The 15,399-nt window shown below is 40.8% G+C and overlaps 1 protein-coding gene across 5 annotated transcripts; it reads left to right on the forward strand.

The window, feature by feature from the left end:
* The first annotated feature begins 2,975 nt into the window (after positions 1-2,975).
* LOC109867150 (mixed lineage kinase domain-like protein) lies at positions 2,976-14,462 on the forward strand. 5 transcript variants are annotated; one of them, XM_031801356.1, is made up of 13 exons: positions 2,980-3,107; positions 4,646-4,777; positions 4,885-5,334; positions 5,484-5,591; positions 5,868-6,045; positions 6,159-6,259; positions 6,794-6,929; positions 9,372-9,456; positions 9,569-9,708; positions 12,376-12,425; positions 12,599-12,739; positions 14,132-14,399; positions 14,435-14,462. In XM_031801356.1, exons 2-12 carry the CDS (start codon positions 4,744-4,746, stop codon positions 14,179-14,181), a joined length of 1,473 nt encoding a protein of 490 aa, XP_031657216.1. In that variant the 5' UTR covers positions 2,980-3,107; positions 4,646-4,743; the 3' UTR covers positions 14,182-14,399; positions 14,435-14,462. The 5 variants fall into 5 exon arrangements, with proteins under 5 accessions (XP_031657217.1, XP_031657216.1, XP_031657221.1 ...); XM_031801358.1 differs by having other exon boundaries at positions 3,063-3,107; positions 4,646-4,790; XM_031801357.1 differs by lacking the exon at positions 4,646-4,777 and having other exon boundaries at positions 2,976-3,107.
* The last annotated feature ends 937 nt before the right edge of the window (positions 14,463-15,399 follow it).

The following is a 15,399-nucleotide window of genomic DNA, read 5'->3' on the forward strand; positions in this document are numbered from 1 at the left end:
GGTTAGCTACAACCAGTTTAGAAAGTTTTCGGAGTAATGGTTTTAAAAAGAGCTATTGAAATTTGAAAAAACTGATTTGTCACTATGTTGACAGCCCCTAACTGCTGTTGGTGAACGTAAGGAAAACTAGGCGAATATCAGTCGAATATCCAACCCGAAACTGTCTTTACCTCGGTAAACGAAGTGCAGCTAGTTTGCAGTCTTTCCAGCTTCAGTTTGAAGTGATTGTTTTAGCTGTGTTGTTGGCTAGCTTCTCTGAACAGTGACCTGACGAGTGAGCACATTTTCTATGCCATTAGCTCATTGTTATCGATGTTCCAAATAAATGTCACTGGAAAACAGCTTAAGCAAATGCAAGTGCAGTTACTTTGTTGTGATTCTGGCTGCACTTTTTGACGTGACTGTAAATTAGACGTAGTTGGCTAGCTACAGTAGCAAGCAAGGGATAAGAACGTTGCCTTCCAGCATGGCAATGGAACATTTAGAATGAACAACTGGGTCACATCCATAGATACAGAACAAAAAGACCAGCCAGCTGGGGTAGCAACACTAGATTTGTGTCGGGACTATGTCTTGAGGAAGGATGAAATAGTATGAATAAATTAATAAAAATATCACTTTTAATAAATATGAACGGGCTGTGCATTCGGGCAGGTAGCATTCTCCTGGAATCCGCCAAACCCAGATTTGTCCATCGGACTGCCAGATGGTGAAGAGTGATTAGTCACTCCAGAGAACGTGTTTCCACTGCTCCAGAGTCCAATGGCGCTGAGTTTTACACCACTCCAGCTGACACTTGGCATTGCGCATGGTGATCTTAGGCTTGTGTATGGCTACTCAGCCATGGAAACCCATTTCCTGACGTACAGTTATTGTACTGACGTTGCTTCCAGAGGCAGTTTGGAACTCCGGTAGTGAGTGTTGCAACTGAGGACAGACAATTTCTACTCGCTACAAGCTTCAGCACTCGGAGGTCTCGTTCTGTAAGCTTGTGTGGCCTACCACTTTGTGGCTGAGACGTTGTTGCTCCTAGACATTTCCACTTCACAATTACAGCACTTACAGTTGACTGGGGCAGCTCTAGCAGGGCAGAAATATGACGAACTGACTTGTTGGAAAGGTGGCATCCTATGACGGTGCCACGTTGAAAGTCAGAGCTCTTCAGTAAGGTTGGAACCAGTAAGGTTGTTATATACCTGCCAGCAACGGGTGTGGCTGAATACACTCATTTGAAACGGTGTCCACATACTTTTGTATATTTGGTGTATAGCTGGTTAGTGCTTGTCCCCTGGCCAGTATATTGCCCAGAATGTAAGAGACGGGCCACAGTTCTGGTCTTGTATGCTAAAACCAACCATTTGGAGTGAGCCGTCTGAAATGCATTTCTGTGGTTAAGTAATGCTTACTTAGTATTGCAGCGTTTCCTATAATAAAGTTATGTATATCATTATCCGAGCCAAAGCCTTGAAGGTATCTCTTTGTACTAGTGCAAAGTGCTTTGCCAATTTTCATGTAACCGTTGACTTTCAGGTACAAAACTCCAAAATGCTTGGTTAACATTACCTGCGCTGAAGACACCTATATTCGTCTGCTAAATAAGGACTAGCAATGGCCCAGTGCAGTGCTTTTTGTGGAAAAAAATGTAAACTAAATGTATTGGCGTGTTTGCTAGCATTTGTAACTTGAGTCTAATAATTATCTGTACAAAACAGTTAGTCTAATGATACTTGTTGTCGTACTCTAGATGGCACGGTATATTTAACTTGACAATGGAGACTGATGTACTATAACTTTTGGCTTTAAATCTGAAGCGTGGCAAGAATTGACACTGTGCTCACTTCAAACTGAAAGACCGCTCATTTACATATCCCCTTGACCTTCAACCTCAAGAGTGATACTGATTGGCTGTTAAACATGGGAGTTATGGACTATCATTAAAGGTGTATAGCTCCATATATTACACTTGTGGAATATAAAAATACTTGCTTGATATGTTGCGTGTTTTAAAGAAACACTCCTCAAGATAAGAGTGGAGCTGAATGGAGAGCGAGAACTTTCTCTGCTGAGTTTATAAAACTGTAAAGAGTGTTTTATGTACAATTGTCAACTAAATTAGATAAACTTCACTTTTTCAATAGTAGTAAAATCAATCTGTTCTTTTGTTTTTTGATATGCAGTCTCTCCCTACTCAAGTGCTGTTGGGGTATATAAACTACAGAGTCAGAGAATTTATCCCAAAGACCAATGCAGTGTGATAATTGTAAAGATGTTGGTCATGTAGCAAGTGTTTGCAGAAGGGAGAAGCTGAGATGTCCAAGTTTTGGAAAGGATCATATTATTTGATATAAAAGGGATGAATATGTGACATGTTGCAATTGCGGTGGGAATCATGAAGCCATGTCTTCCGAATGCCCCAAAAGGGTGAAAGAGAATGAGGTGGCCAAAGTCTGGGTTGTAAAACAGAGCATTTCATATGCAGCAGCTGTGAAAATGGTTGAGGGTTTGAATGGTGTATCAGAAGAGTCCAAGGTAGTGGATAGGCCTACACTGCAGGATACAGGGGTTGCCTTTCACCAGCAGGTTCCTGACATTTTAAAGATTAAGAAGGTGGACTTTGTGGCCTTTATAGGTATGGTAATCAATGGCAATGCCAATGTGGAGAGAAGGCACAGGAAGATAGAAATCGTAGTGATTGTGGCGGAGAGGTTCCTGGGGCTGAAGGATTTCTCAGTGAAGGAGTTACATGCAATATTGACAGAAGCTGTACCACCCTCTCAGGTCCTAGAGCCTGAGAGGGGAGATATGGAGAACTAAAAGAAGGAAGAAGTGGGAGTTTTGTTTGTTTTGGCAATGTACTATTTTTATTAGGGCCGATTACTCATGGATTTTTTTTAATTATCATTATTTTTATTTTTTTCAAACCGTCCAGTTAGTGGTGGCAATACAACTTTTTGGGTGTAGTTTGCCATAAAACCCACAGAAGAAAAAGAAGAAGCTCTTCTAGTGGTGGTGTAGGAGGAGCTCCATAGAAACCTTTGCATACTAAGGGTGTGATCTCCTTTCAGTTTCAGATGTCAGAGTCACAGCACCAACAACAGTCACTCAAGGTAATTCCCATTTAAAACGTACAATAGGTTTTAGGTTGAGGACATTAACAAGTGCTTGTTGCGTGTGATTTGTCCTATAGCCTGCTTCCTGCTTTTTCCTAGCCTTTTACTCAAACCATTCATCGAAAGTTCTCACTAGTGTGTATGTCTCCTCTGAAAGGCGAGAACCTCTGATTGTCATTGATAGATGCTGGCAAGTGTGAAAATAATACAACCAATCGACAGATGTGACTCATACTAGTGATATGGGGGCTCTATAGCCCATTCAATAGACGGTAAACATATACCGTCTATTCACGAAGCTGTCTGCCGCCTGAGGGAAATTCCCCGACGCTGCACAAATGCTCTGTCTAAACGTCTGTACGCCACGCTTGCAATCCACCCCAAAACGATATTTTTGTATTTGTTTCTTTAGTCCGTTGTTGACATAGCTGACAAGCTAAACGTTTTGGGACTATCAAGTTTTCAAGATATCTAACTTTCAAAATACAGAAATCATCCCTGTATGATCACCTGTGTGTAACTGAAAAATACTGTCAGATGCAACTGTGTTAAAACAGTTTACAGTAAGTGTATATTTAGCTTTTGTGAAATGATTTTTGGTGTGATATGGAGGTAAAGTAGTTCGCAGAGATCCAGCTGTGGTCCATACGTTCTGCGGAGAACCCAAGACGGAAAGCTGTAATCCCCTCTTGGGTTCTCGAGAGCAAGGCAGTCTATTGAAATGAGCTGCTTACGAATTATTTCCTTGTCAGCACTTGTTATTCAGTTACCTCCTAGAGGCAATAGAAAAACAGTTTAGGTTGTAGAATTACAGTTCTGTGATTTTTGGAATGGCTAAGACAGATGCTATTGCTTTGAATGATCCTAAGCAGGGGTTGCCAGCCAACCCAAAGGGGTAGCTACATCATATCCATGCCATCACCAGCAATTTTCTCCAATTGAATACCCATTGAAAGTGCATTGTAGTCCAGGAATCAGACCGTATTGTTTGGGGAATCAGACCGTATTGTTTGTCATAACTGCTGCTGTTCATTTGTCATTGATTGCTCAACTGAACATGACTTAAAAATCAAGGCCAAATGAAATAAACTTCCCTCAGCTTTCACAAGAGCTTAAAAACTGCACATTAGTCTCACATCGGATGTGTCTCGGAGATAAGCAAGTTTCCCTTCCTCTACTTGACTAATGTTCAAAAGACATTAACTGACATTACTCAGTGCCAAAGTAGCTATGGAAATATGAAGTTATGGTTACAAATGACCAGAAAACCTGATGTATCCATTTTGGATTTGATTATTTATGTAATTAGGTGGTAACAATGCCTTCCCTGCACACACACACACACACACACACATATCTAATGTCTAGCTGAAGTGAGAGCGGCGTCTCCAGAACTTGTTTAACTGTTGTGATTTTTTTAGTTGTTATATATAATAAGGCAAGTCAGTGAAGAACAAATTCTTATTTACAATGACGGACTACTTGCGGGGACGGGGGATTAAATATCTTTTTTTTAAAATAAAATATAAATGTAGGACAAACACACATCACGACAAGAGACAACACTACTTAACGAGAGACCAAAGACAGCATAGCAAGGCAGCAACACATGACAACACAGCGTTCAACATGAATGATTGAACTAGTTTGGTGCTGTCAACAACAAGGTCAGTTGGACAGGTTAGTATACTGCTACGGTTGATAGACTTTCTCAGAGCTATGATTTGGGAAAACCTTGTCTAATGCATTTCTTAATCCACTCTATTCCCTCCAGCCATGGACATCATAGATCCCATCTTGGGCATAGCGGAGATGCTTTACTCTCTATGTGGTGAAGTGAAAGCCAATAAGAAGCGCTGTCAGCGTTTGGCTCAGCGCATAAAAGCCTTGGATGAGCTGGTGAGAGCAGTCAAGGTGAAGGGACTGGGGCAGAAGCCTTCCCTTGTGAAGAATGTCCTATGCGAGCTCAAACTCACCCTGGAAAATGCCCAGGACGTGGTTAAGAAATACTCCTGCGCCAGCTACCTGAAGCGCATCCTGAAGGCCTACGACCAGGGAGATGATTTTGGGAGTTTAAATGAGCGTCTGAATGATGCGGCTCAGGGGCTGTCGCTAGCCCTACAGGTGGATCAGAGTGACGATCTACTTCAGGAGTCTCGAGAGACGACACGATGGAGAGAGGATGAGGCTGACAGGGAGAGTGATCGTCTGGAGCTGCAGAAATGTGAGACAGCTCTACCATGCCGTTTCAGTGCAAGGTCATAATCGAATGGCCTCTCTGTATGAGCAGGTAGGGAAAGCTCCAGTTGTTGATCCTGCTGACTACCCCAAATGTATTTGTGTGTGTGTGTGTGTTACTGTTATGTCCCACAGTGCTACTGTCTCTGGCGGAGGACACGAAGGAAAGTGTGGACACAGTGCATGAGAAAGTGGACTCCACCCAAGAAGACGTGAAAGACATCAAAGCCATGTTGGAAACCTGTAAGTAAGCCTCTATAGATGAATTGTTATTACAAACTGTACTTGTAACTGTCGCCGTTTCTAATTTCTTACTGATTTCAACCTGCGCCCGATGATAAAGGAGACTGTGTGAGTATATCCTATCGGCTCAGTTTTGCATCCTACATCAGGTCTCTCCATTCGCACTGTATTTTGCGTGACGAGTGCTGTGATACCTTCAGTTCTCTGTGTTATTGGTTTGATGTGCCTATGTGACTTGCCATCTCAGTGACTTTGTTGTGTGTTTCCCATTGACAGTAATGAAGCCCAGTATTTTTCATGAAGACATCAGAGAGATCAAGCCAGAGGAGCTGATCTACGACGTGCCCAAAGAGCCCTTCATCAAAAATGACAATTCGGAGATATTCAAAGGAGAGTACAACAAATTCACAGTGGCCATCAAAAGATACGCCTACTCAAGTGGCACAAGCCTGAGGTATGTAGCGTAGCATACAGGACGTCTCAGAGAGTTCTTGTAATATCAGCTTCGGTGCTAAACATCTTTGCTAAACATCTATTTGTTTAATGGGTTATGTTTGTCCCACACAGTCACATGAGAAGCGTCTTTAAAAAGGAAGTGGAGACTATGAAACGCTTTGAGTCACCAAACATCCTGCGAATGTTTGGGATCTGTGTCCAGGAAGAGAACGGTGAGTGAGATTCTGTATTTGTTTTATAGTATGTGTAATAATTGCTGAAGAAATATAAGATAGGATCAAATCACAATGTGATTGCAGGATATTTCAAAATGTTTTTTATTTGACCTTTATTTAACTAGGCAAGTCAGTTAAGAAATTCTTATTTTCAATGACGGCCAACCGGGGAACAGTGGGTTAACTGGCCTAGGAACAGTGGGTTAACTGGCCTAGGAACAGTGGGTTAACTGGCCTAGGAACAGTGGGTTAACTGGCCTAGGAACAGTGGGTTAACTGGCCTAGGAACAGTGGGTTAACTGGCCTAGGAACAGTGGGTTAACTGGTCTAGGAACAGTGGGTTAACTGCCTGTTCAGGGGCAGAACAACAGATTTGTACCTTGTCAGCTCTGGGATTTGAACTTGCAAACTTTGGGTTACTAGTCCAACGCTCTAACCACTAGGCTACCCTGCCGCCCCATTTTAAAATGTGATGATGATGTGCCCTTGTTGCATTTAATAATCCTCTTCTCTACCGTGGTTGTCCCGCAGGACCCAATCCAAACTTCCTCATTGTCATGGAGTTTTGTGAGAAGGGCAGTCTGAGAGAGGTTCTGGATTCCCAAAGGAAGCTGCCCTGGGACAGAAAGGCTCGCTTGAGTCTGGATGCAGCACGGGGCCTCTACAGGTAACAGGTTAATGTTTATTGTCATGAGTCTGGATGCAGCACAGGGCCTCTACAGGTAGCAGGTTGATGTTTATTGTCATGAATCTTGACCTGAAGGCAGTAATGATGGGCTAGATGGGCACGCTGCTTTTTGATCTTGATTGAAGGTATTTTTTTAGACATTAGGTTTAGTAGTGTGGTTAAGGTTAGGTTTAAAATCAGATTTTGTGTCTTTGTGACTGTTCTAGCTAGTGACCACTGCAGAGCTGCCTCCAGGGCAAAATTCGTGACAATAAATGCCAACCTACCTACAGTTATACAGTACCACTATATAAGTGAATCCCTTTACCTTGTGCCCTACATACATGAAACCAGACAGTACACCTATTACACATGACGCACGGAGCCCCATCTCTATCATATCTTTGTGTTATATTGATACAATTTTAACTAAGGAATCGGTCTATCATACATTTTTTTATAGTTGAGTAAGTCTTTCTCTTTCGCTCGCTCTCTTTCTTTCTTTAATTCATATACACTACCGGTCAAAAGTGGTAGAAAACCTTCTCATTCATGGGTTTTTCTTTATTTTTACTATTTTCTACATTGTAGAATATTAGTGATGACATTAAAACTATTAAATAACACATATGGATTCATGTAGTAACCAAAAAAGTGTGAAATAAATAAAAATAGATTTTAGATTCTTCAAAGTAGCCACCCTTTGCCTTGATGACAACTTTGCACACTCTTGGCTTTCTCTCAACCAGCTTCACCTGGAATGCTTTTCCAACGGTCTTGAAGGAGTTCCCACAAATGCTGAGCTCTTGGTGGCTGCTTTTTCTTCACTCTGCTGTCCGACTCATCCCAAATTATCTCAATTGGGTTGAAGTCGGGGGATTGTTGGAGGCCAGGTCATCTGATGCAGCACGCCATCACTCTCCTTCTTGGTAAAATAGCCCTTACACAGCCTGGAGGTGTGTTGGGTCATTGTCCTGTTGTAAAACAAATAATAGTCCCACTAAGCACAAACCAGATGGGATGGCGTATCACTGCAGAATGCTGTGGTAGCCATGCTGGTTAAGTGTGCCTTAACTTCTAAATAAATCACAGACAGTGTCACCAGCAAAGCACCCCCACACCAAGACAACATCTCCTCCATGCTTTATGGGGGGAAATACATATGCGTAAATCATCTGTTTACCCACATCGCTTCTCACAAAGACATGGCAGTTGGAACCAAAAATAAAATATTTTGAGTCATCAGACCAAAGGACAGATATCCACCGGTCTAATACCATTGCTGTGTTTCTTGGCCTAAGCAAGTCTCTTCTTATTGGTGTCCTTTTAGTAGTGGTTTCTTTGCAGCAATTTGACCATGAAGGCCTGATTCACACGGTCTCCTCTGAACAGTTGAGATGTTTGTTACTTGAACTCTGTGAAGCAGTTATTTGGGCTGCAATTTCTGAGGCTGGTAACTAGTGAACTTATCTTCTGCAGCAGAGGTAACTCTGTCTTCCATTCCTGTGGCGGTTCTCATGAGAGCCAGTTTCATCATCGTGCTTGATGGTTTTTGTGACTGCACTTGAAGAATCTTTCAAAGTTCTTGAAATGTTCCGTATTGACTGACCTTCATGTCTTAAAGTAATGATAAACTGTCGTTTCTCTTTGCTTATTTGAGTTGTTCCTGCTATAATATGGACTTGGTCTTTTTACCAAATAGGGCTATCCTTGTCGCAAACACATCTGATTGGCTGAAATGCATTGGCTCAAATCTACAAATTAACTTTTAACAAAGCAAACCTGTTAATTGAAATCCATTCCAGGTGACTACCTCATGAAGCTGGTTGAGAGAATGCCAGTGTATTCTTTATTTTTACTATTTTCTACATTATAGGCTAATAGTGAAGACATATAAACTATGAAATAACACATATGTTATGTAGTAACCAAAAAAGGGTTAAACAAATCAAACATATTTTATGAGGTTCTTCAAGGTAGCGACTCTTTGCCTTGATGACAGCTTTGCACACTCTTGGCATTCTCTCAACCCGCTTCATGAGGAATGCTTTTCAGTTGGAAACTATTCATGCAGCTTATGATCCAACTACTTAAACTTCTATCCACCAATACTATGCAGTATGCTCTGGCGTTTCATCTTCTCTAAAATAGTGGGTACATTGTATCAGTGGTCTGCGCCTCTCTCACAAAAGTTCACATAAAAGAGAGTGTATCCTAATCACTTTGAGCTGTCATGACTAGCCAATCCCTCTCTAATTGTAGATTGCACCAGTCGGAGGAGAAGTTTACAAGAGAAAGTGTATCCTAATCACTTTGAGCTGTCATGACTAGCCAATCCCTCTCTAATTGTAGATTGCACCAGTCGGAGGAGAAGTTTACAAGAGAAAGTGTATCCTAATCACATTGAGCTGTCATGACTAGCCAATCCCTCTCTAATTGTAGATTGCACCAGTCGGAGGAGAAGTTTAAAGTGCATGGATGCATCAACAGCAGCAGGTTCCTGGTAGATGCTGGGTACAGAGTGAAGGTATGAGGTTCAATGCAGCCCCGTACACATCCATGTGTGTTTGACACTACAAAGTGATAGGTTAAGTACTCTATCTGGATGTAATGTTCTGTTCTTTGTTATACATGGGTAGCTGGGAGGTTTTGAGCTGGCCAAAACCGAGACGTCATTGAAGAGGACAAAGGATAGCAGTAGAAGCTCTTTATACTACAGCTCCCCTCAGCAGCTTGAGAGTATTAATCATAAGTACAACAAAGAATGTGAGATGTACAGGTCAGCTTCAAGTCAAAATACTACGCTCTCAACCATTGAACCATGAATGTAAAATCACAAACTCATTATAGTACCTTTTTTAGAAAGTATTCACATCCCTTGACTCTTTTTCCACATGTTGTTGTGTTACAGAATTTAAAATGGATTAAATTGAGATGTTGTGTCACTGGCATGCACACAATACCCTGTAATGTCAAAGTGGAATATTGTGTTAGAAATGTATCAAAGCTGAAATGTCTTGAGTCAATAAGTATTCAACCCCTTTGTTATGGCAAACCTAAAGTTCAGGAGTAAACATTTGCTTTACTAGTCACTTAATAACTTGCATGGACTCGATCTGTGTGCAATGATTGTGTTTAACATGAATTTAAGGACTACCTCATCTCTGTGCTCCACATATACAATTATCTGTAAAGTCCCCCAGTCGAGCAGTGAATTTCAAACACTGATTCAACCACAAAGACCAGGGAGGTTTTTCAATGCCTCACAAAGAAAGGCACCTATTGGTAGATGGGTATAACTAAAACAGAATATTCCTTTGAGCATGGTAAAGTTATTAATTACACTTTGGATGGTGTATCAATACACCCAGTCACTACAAAGATACAGGTGTCCTTCCTAATTCCGTTGCGGAGGAGGAGAAAACCGTGAAGGGATTTCATCATGAGGCCAATGTTAACTTTAAAACAGATGCAGTTTAATGACTGCGATTGGAGAGAACTGAGGCTGGATCAACATTGTAGTTACTTCACAATACTAACCTAAATGACAGAGTAAAAAGAAGGAAGCCTGTATAGAATCAAAATATACCAAAACATGCATCCTGTGTGCAGTAAGGCACTAAAGTAAAGAATGTGGCAAAGAACTTTATGTCCTAAATATGAAGTGTTGTGTTTGGGGTAAATCCAACAAAACACATCACTGAGTACCACTCCATATTTTCAAGCATGTCATATGGGCAGCGGTCGGAACCAAAATCATTTTCCAATCGTTTTGTTCTGAACAGAACCATTATTTGTGTTACGTTACTGTTCCGACCAGCGAAATCAAGTTCAGAATTTATTTCAATTTTTACATTTAGCTCGACATTAAATGACTAAAATCAGTGCGGGTAGAGCAGCTTACTATGGAACAGGTAATTTAATCTGCATAGGAAAGTTGTTGAGAGCAAATTGTATTTTGCCGTAACATCATGGTTTAATCATAATAAAAGAAACGCACACACTGACATTTTGTTGGAAGCTTGCCTTGAAGCGCTGGGCATCATTCAATTACTTTGACCTTCCAGGTTGGTTTAACATTGGATCAGAGGAAACGCTATCTAGCTAACAAGCTTGTGTGTGCAGAGCAGCACTATAATTAAAAACACGTTTAGTCTTTTTTGTAGTTTAATAAATCCAATGTGAAACGTGATGACTTTAGTATCCTTAACTAGCATTGAAAAGGTGAATCCATTCTCTAATGAAACGTTTCTCCCTCATTTCTGAACCATGCTTGTAATGTCTTCAGGAGGCTATAGTAACCTCTGCTTCAGAGGGGAGGCACATACGCACACCCACTGGCAAAGATCAGCTGGCAGGCAGACACTCTGTTACTGAGAAACTCAGCGAGGGCTTTGCATAGGTACTTTGATGCGATCTTTGTGGGCCTGGAAAAATTGCCTGGAGCATAAAATAACATTTATTAACCGGTTCCCATGCTTTTAAAAGAATGGTTCTGTTCCGGAACGGTATAGATCACTGTTCCGGAACTGTATAGATCACTAGTTTCAGGCTCTGTTCCTCAAAGTTATTTTTCGATTCTGTTTCCTGAACTGGTTCCAACCCTTGGTTATGGGTATGCTTGTCATCAGCAAGGACTAGGGAGTAAAAAAAGACTAGAGCTAAGCATAGACAAAATCCTATACTCTTAGAAAAAAAGGTGCTCTCTAGAAACAAAAAGGGTTCTTCCTGGATCCAACAAATGGTTCTCCTATGGGGACAGCCGAAAAACCCTTATGGAACCTTTTTTTTACATTTTTTAAAACTTTTTTTATAGGAGAGTAGAGGAAAACCTGCTTCAGCCTGCTTTCCAACAGACACTCGGAGACAAATTCACCTTTCAGCAGGACAATAACCTAAAACTCAAGGCAAATTTAACACTGGAGTTGCTTACTATGACGACATTGAATGTTCCTGAGTGGCCTGGTTACAATTTTGACTTCGCCTTAAATCGCCTTAAATCTATGGCAAGACTTTACAATGTCGTTCTAGCAATGATCAAGAACCAACTTGACAGAGCTTGAAGAACCTTTCAGATAATGTGCAAATATTGTACAATCCAGGTGTGCAAATATCTTCGACTTAACCAGAAAGACTCACAGCTGTAATCACTGCCAAAGGGGATTCTAACATTGACTCAGGGGTGTGAATACCTATGTTAATGAACTAAAAACACGTTTTCACTTTGTCATAATGGGGTATTGTGTGTAGTTTGGTGAGCAAAATAATATATTTGATCCATTTTGAATTCGAGTTGTAACACAATGTGGAATAAGTTAAGGGGGTATGAACACTTTCTGAAGGCATTTTTTAAATGTTGAAATGGTCTCTGTTGTTCTAATGTAGGCCCCTCAGGCCTAAGTCTACTGCAATTTAACTCTGTTTAAAAGTGTTGTGTTCTTTGCAGTTTTGGCATTGTCCTTTGGGAGATTGCAACCCGCAAGATTCCCTTCAGAGGTGTGTCAATTAGTGACAAGGCTGTGTGTAACAAACACTATCAGCAATATCAATGACACTGTATATCTGAAAATAGCATGGTTGGGTTTTCTCTCCCTCCTAAGCATGTGCTTGCTCTGTCATATTTAGAAATGTATCATTACATTTCTGTTTTCTCTTGTACTTCTGATCAGACTGCTCACGCAAAGAGGTGTATCAGATGGTGTGTAAAGACAAATATACTGAACCTCTTCCTGAAGACTGCCCTAAACAGTTGGGGGAACTGATCAACGACTGTCGCTCCTATGACAGCTTCCAAAGGCCAACGGCAGGAGGTAATACCTTCAACACACACAACTAATAGGCCTAGATATACAGTGTCCTCCATAATTATTGGAACAGTGATTCAGTTTTTCTTCTTTTGGCTCTATACTCTCAAAGTTTGGATTTTAAATCAAACATTTACTCCCGGGTGTTGGATTCTAGCTTGAAATATACTTTTTCATGTTACCAGACTAGAACTTATTGATTACGGTACATGTGTAAGGAATGTATATGTTGGGGCCAATGGAGGATGGATAAGAACTAGGTCTATGGAAAGTTACGGACTTTGACGAGGGAGTGCAGAAAGTTTACGTTCTGTCAACATGTTATTGTTAAATCTCATGGCTCCTAAGGATTGAGGGAAAGAGCAACAGTATGGTTTAAGTCACTGATAAAGTAGGACAGTCGAGGATTAGGGAGACGCAAAGAATCCGGCCCGAGGTCACTTCCGATGAAGTGAGAAGGAACAGTCCTGTCTCACACCCACGTACTTCCACGCTCACAAAGGTTATAGTGTGAGGCAGGGCCAGGACTACACCAGTGAGAGGAACCAATTATGTTCCTGACTAGCAACCGAAATGTATTGGCTGTCTAGATGTGCAAGGAGTTGACTCCGCCTAGTAGGAAGGTATAAATATATGTGCTTGTGTAGACATGTCTTTGCAGCTATATGACCCAGTGGGTGAATAAACTTCATTTGAGCTTTTTCTAATCGTCTGAGTTTTCACGCTGTTCAGAACCTAACGGGTTAAAGTGCAGACTGTTGAGGGTATTCATCCATATCAGGTGAACTGTTAAGAAATGACATCACTTTTTGTACATGATCCCCCCCCCCATTTTAGGGCACCAAAAGTATTGGGACAAATCCACTTGCTGTATGTGTATTGATGTAGTAAAAAGTTAAGTTTTTGGTCCCATATTCCTAGCATGCAATGACTGCATGAAGCTTGTGACTCTACACATTTGTTGGATGCATTTGCTGTTTATATATACCAACTTGATTGATGTATCCCCTGCATGCTATAAATATGGGACCAAATACTTTACATTTTACTACTTTTAATACAAGTGAATTTGTCTCAATACTTTTGGTGCCCTGAAATGGGGGGACTATGGGCAAAAAGTGCTATAATTTCTAAACGGTTTGCCTGATATTGATGAAAATACCATCAAATTAAACCTGACAGCCTGCAAATCCAAACTGTTGGAGTATAGAGGAAGAGAAAATGCTTCACTGTCCCAATCATTACGGAGGGCACTGTACTGTAGGCCTACATACACCTGTCCATATTGATTCCTTTATGTCCTCTCAGTTATCCTTGTTTCTTATTTCCATCCTTATAATCATTAAGAGGTGTTATCATACCCAGGACAGATTGAGTAATCAAGTTTCTGTTCCACAGTGTTAGTGGACAAGCTCCGCAAAGTGGTTGAGCAGCTAGAGGAGGACTAACAAACAGAGGTTTCCATCCCCAGAGTACTCCGAAAAGAGGAAAACCAAGAGCGGTTATCAACCCCAGGTCAAAGGAAGACCAATTTACTGTCTCTCATTCTTTATGGGATTAAAACTTATTCTGGATCGGTGTCCCATCCATGGGACGGTTGAGCTAACTTAGACTAATGCGATTAACATGAGGTTGAGCTAACTTAGACTAATGCGATTAGCATGAGGTTGAGCTAACTTAGACTAATGCGATTAGCATGAGGTTGTAAGTAACAAGAACATTTCCCAGGACATAGACATATCTGATATTGTCAGAAAGCATACATTATTGTTAATCTAACTGCACTGTCCAATTTACAGTAGCTATTACAGTGAAATAATACCATGCTGTTTGAGGCGAGTGCACAATTTTTGTCTTTGGCTATGCCGGATTAAGTGATATGACATGCTATTCTATTAAATAATTTCTCCGTAATTAATATCACCTGATTGAGCTAATCATGTAAATGTAATTAACTAGAGAGTCGGGGCACCACAAAATGATATTTATAGAGCTGTTATCTTCCGAATAAACTCTTAAAGACCTAGTAATATTTATAGAGCTGTTATCCTCCGAATAAACTCTTAAAGACCTAGTAATATTTTACATCAATAGCAGTCAATATTAATCCTCCTCTTAATTCAGTCTCATCTGAAAGTTGTAAATTATTTTATCTGCACGAACCCTGGCTAACAAGTTGAATCAGCAATACAAAATTGGGTTTAATTATTTATTTACTAAATACCTAACTAATCACACAGGATTACACATACACACAATTAATCATAACTTGATTACAAATTACATCATAAAGGAAAACATCCCTAGCGGGCGGAACAGATATGGCCGCTTGTTACACAAAGACTGAGGAACAAAGGGAAGAAGCTGGGCTATCGTAAATACAGTATCTTATGCATCCTAAATATTTACTCAGAGCTGCGCTTCAGTAGGTTGGTGGTAGATGGAAGGCCATGTTGCGAAACCAAGCCCTTTGTCCTTTGAAGAATGTCTCTGGTGGTCAATTGGATACGTTGTAGTTACGTTGTTGTTTGATAGACGGGATACTCTGTCTGTTCCTTCCTAATCCTTGTTTGCAGCGGCTATTGCTAACTCAACGGCTAGGAGGGATCACTTCTGTAGTGAATAAGAGTTCAAAGTTCATAGCATTTACAACCAAAGCTCACGCT

This window comes from Oncorhynchus kisutch, linkage group LG22 (assembly GCF_002021735.2).
Source record: "Oncorhynchus kisutch isolate 150728-3 linkage group LG22, Okis_V2, whole genome shotgun sequence".
Lineage (NCBI taxonomy): Eukaryota > Metazoa > Chordata > Actinopteri > Salmoniformes > Salmonidae > Oncorhynchus > Oncorhynchus kisutch.

Coding starts and splice junctions, on each gene's coding strand:
- LOC109867150 (XM_031801356.1), top strand. CDS start 4,744: ATGATTGAACTAGTTTGGTGCTGTCAACAACAAG. Junction 5,592..5,867: donor CAAAGCCATGTTGGAAACCT/GTAAGTAAGCCT, acceptor TCCCATTGACAG/TAATGAAGCCCAGTATTTTT. Junction 6,930..9,371: donor GCAGCACGGGGCCTCTACAG/GTAACAGGTTAA, acceptor CTCTAATTGTAG/ATTGCACCAGTCGGAGGAGA.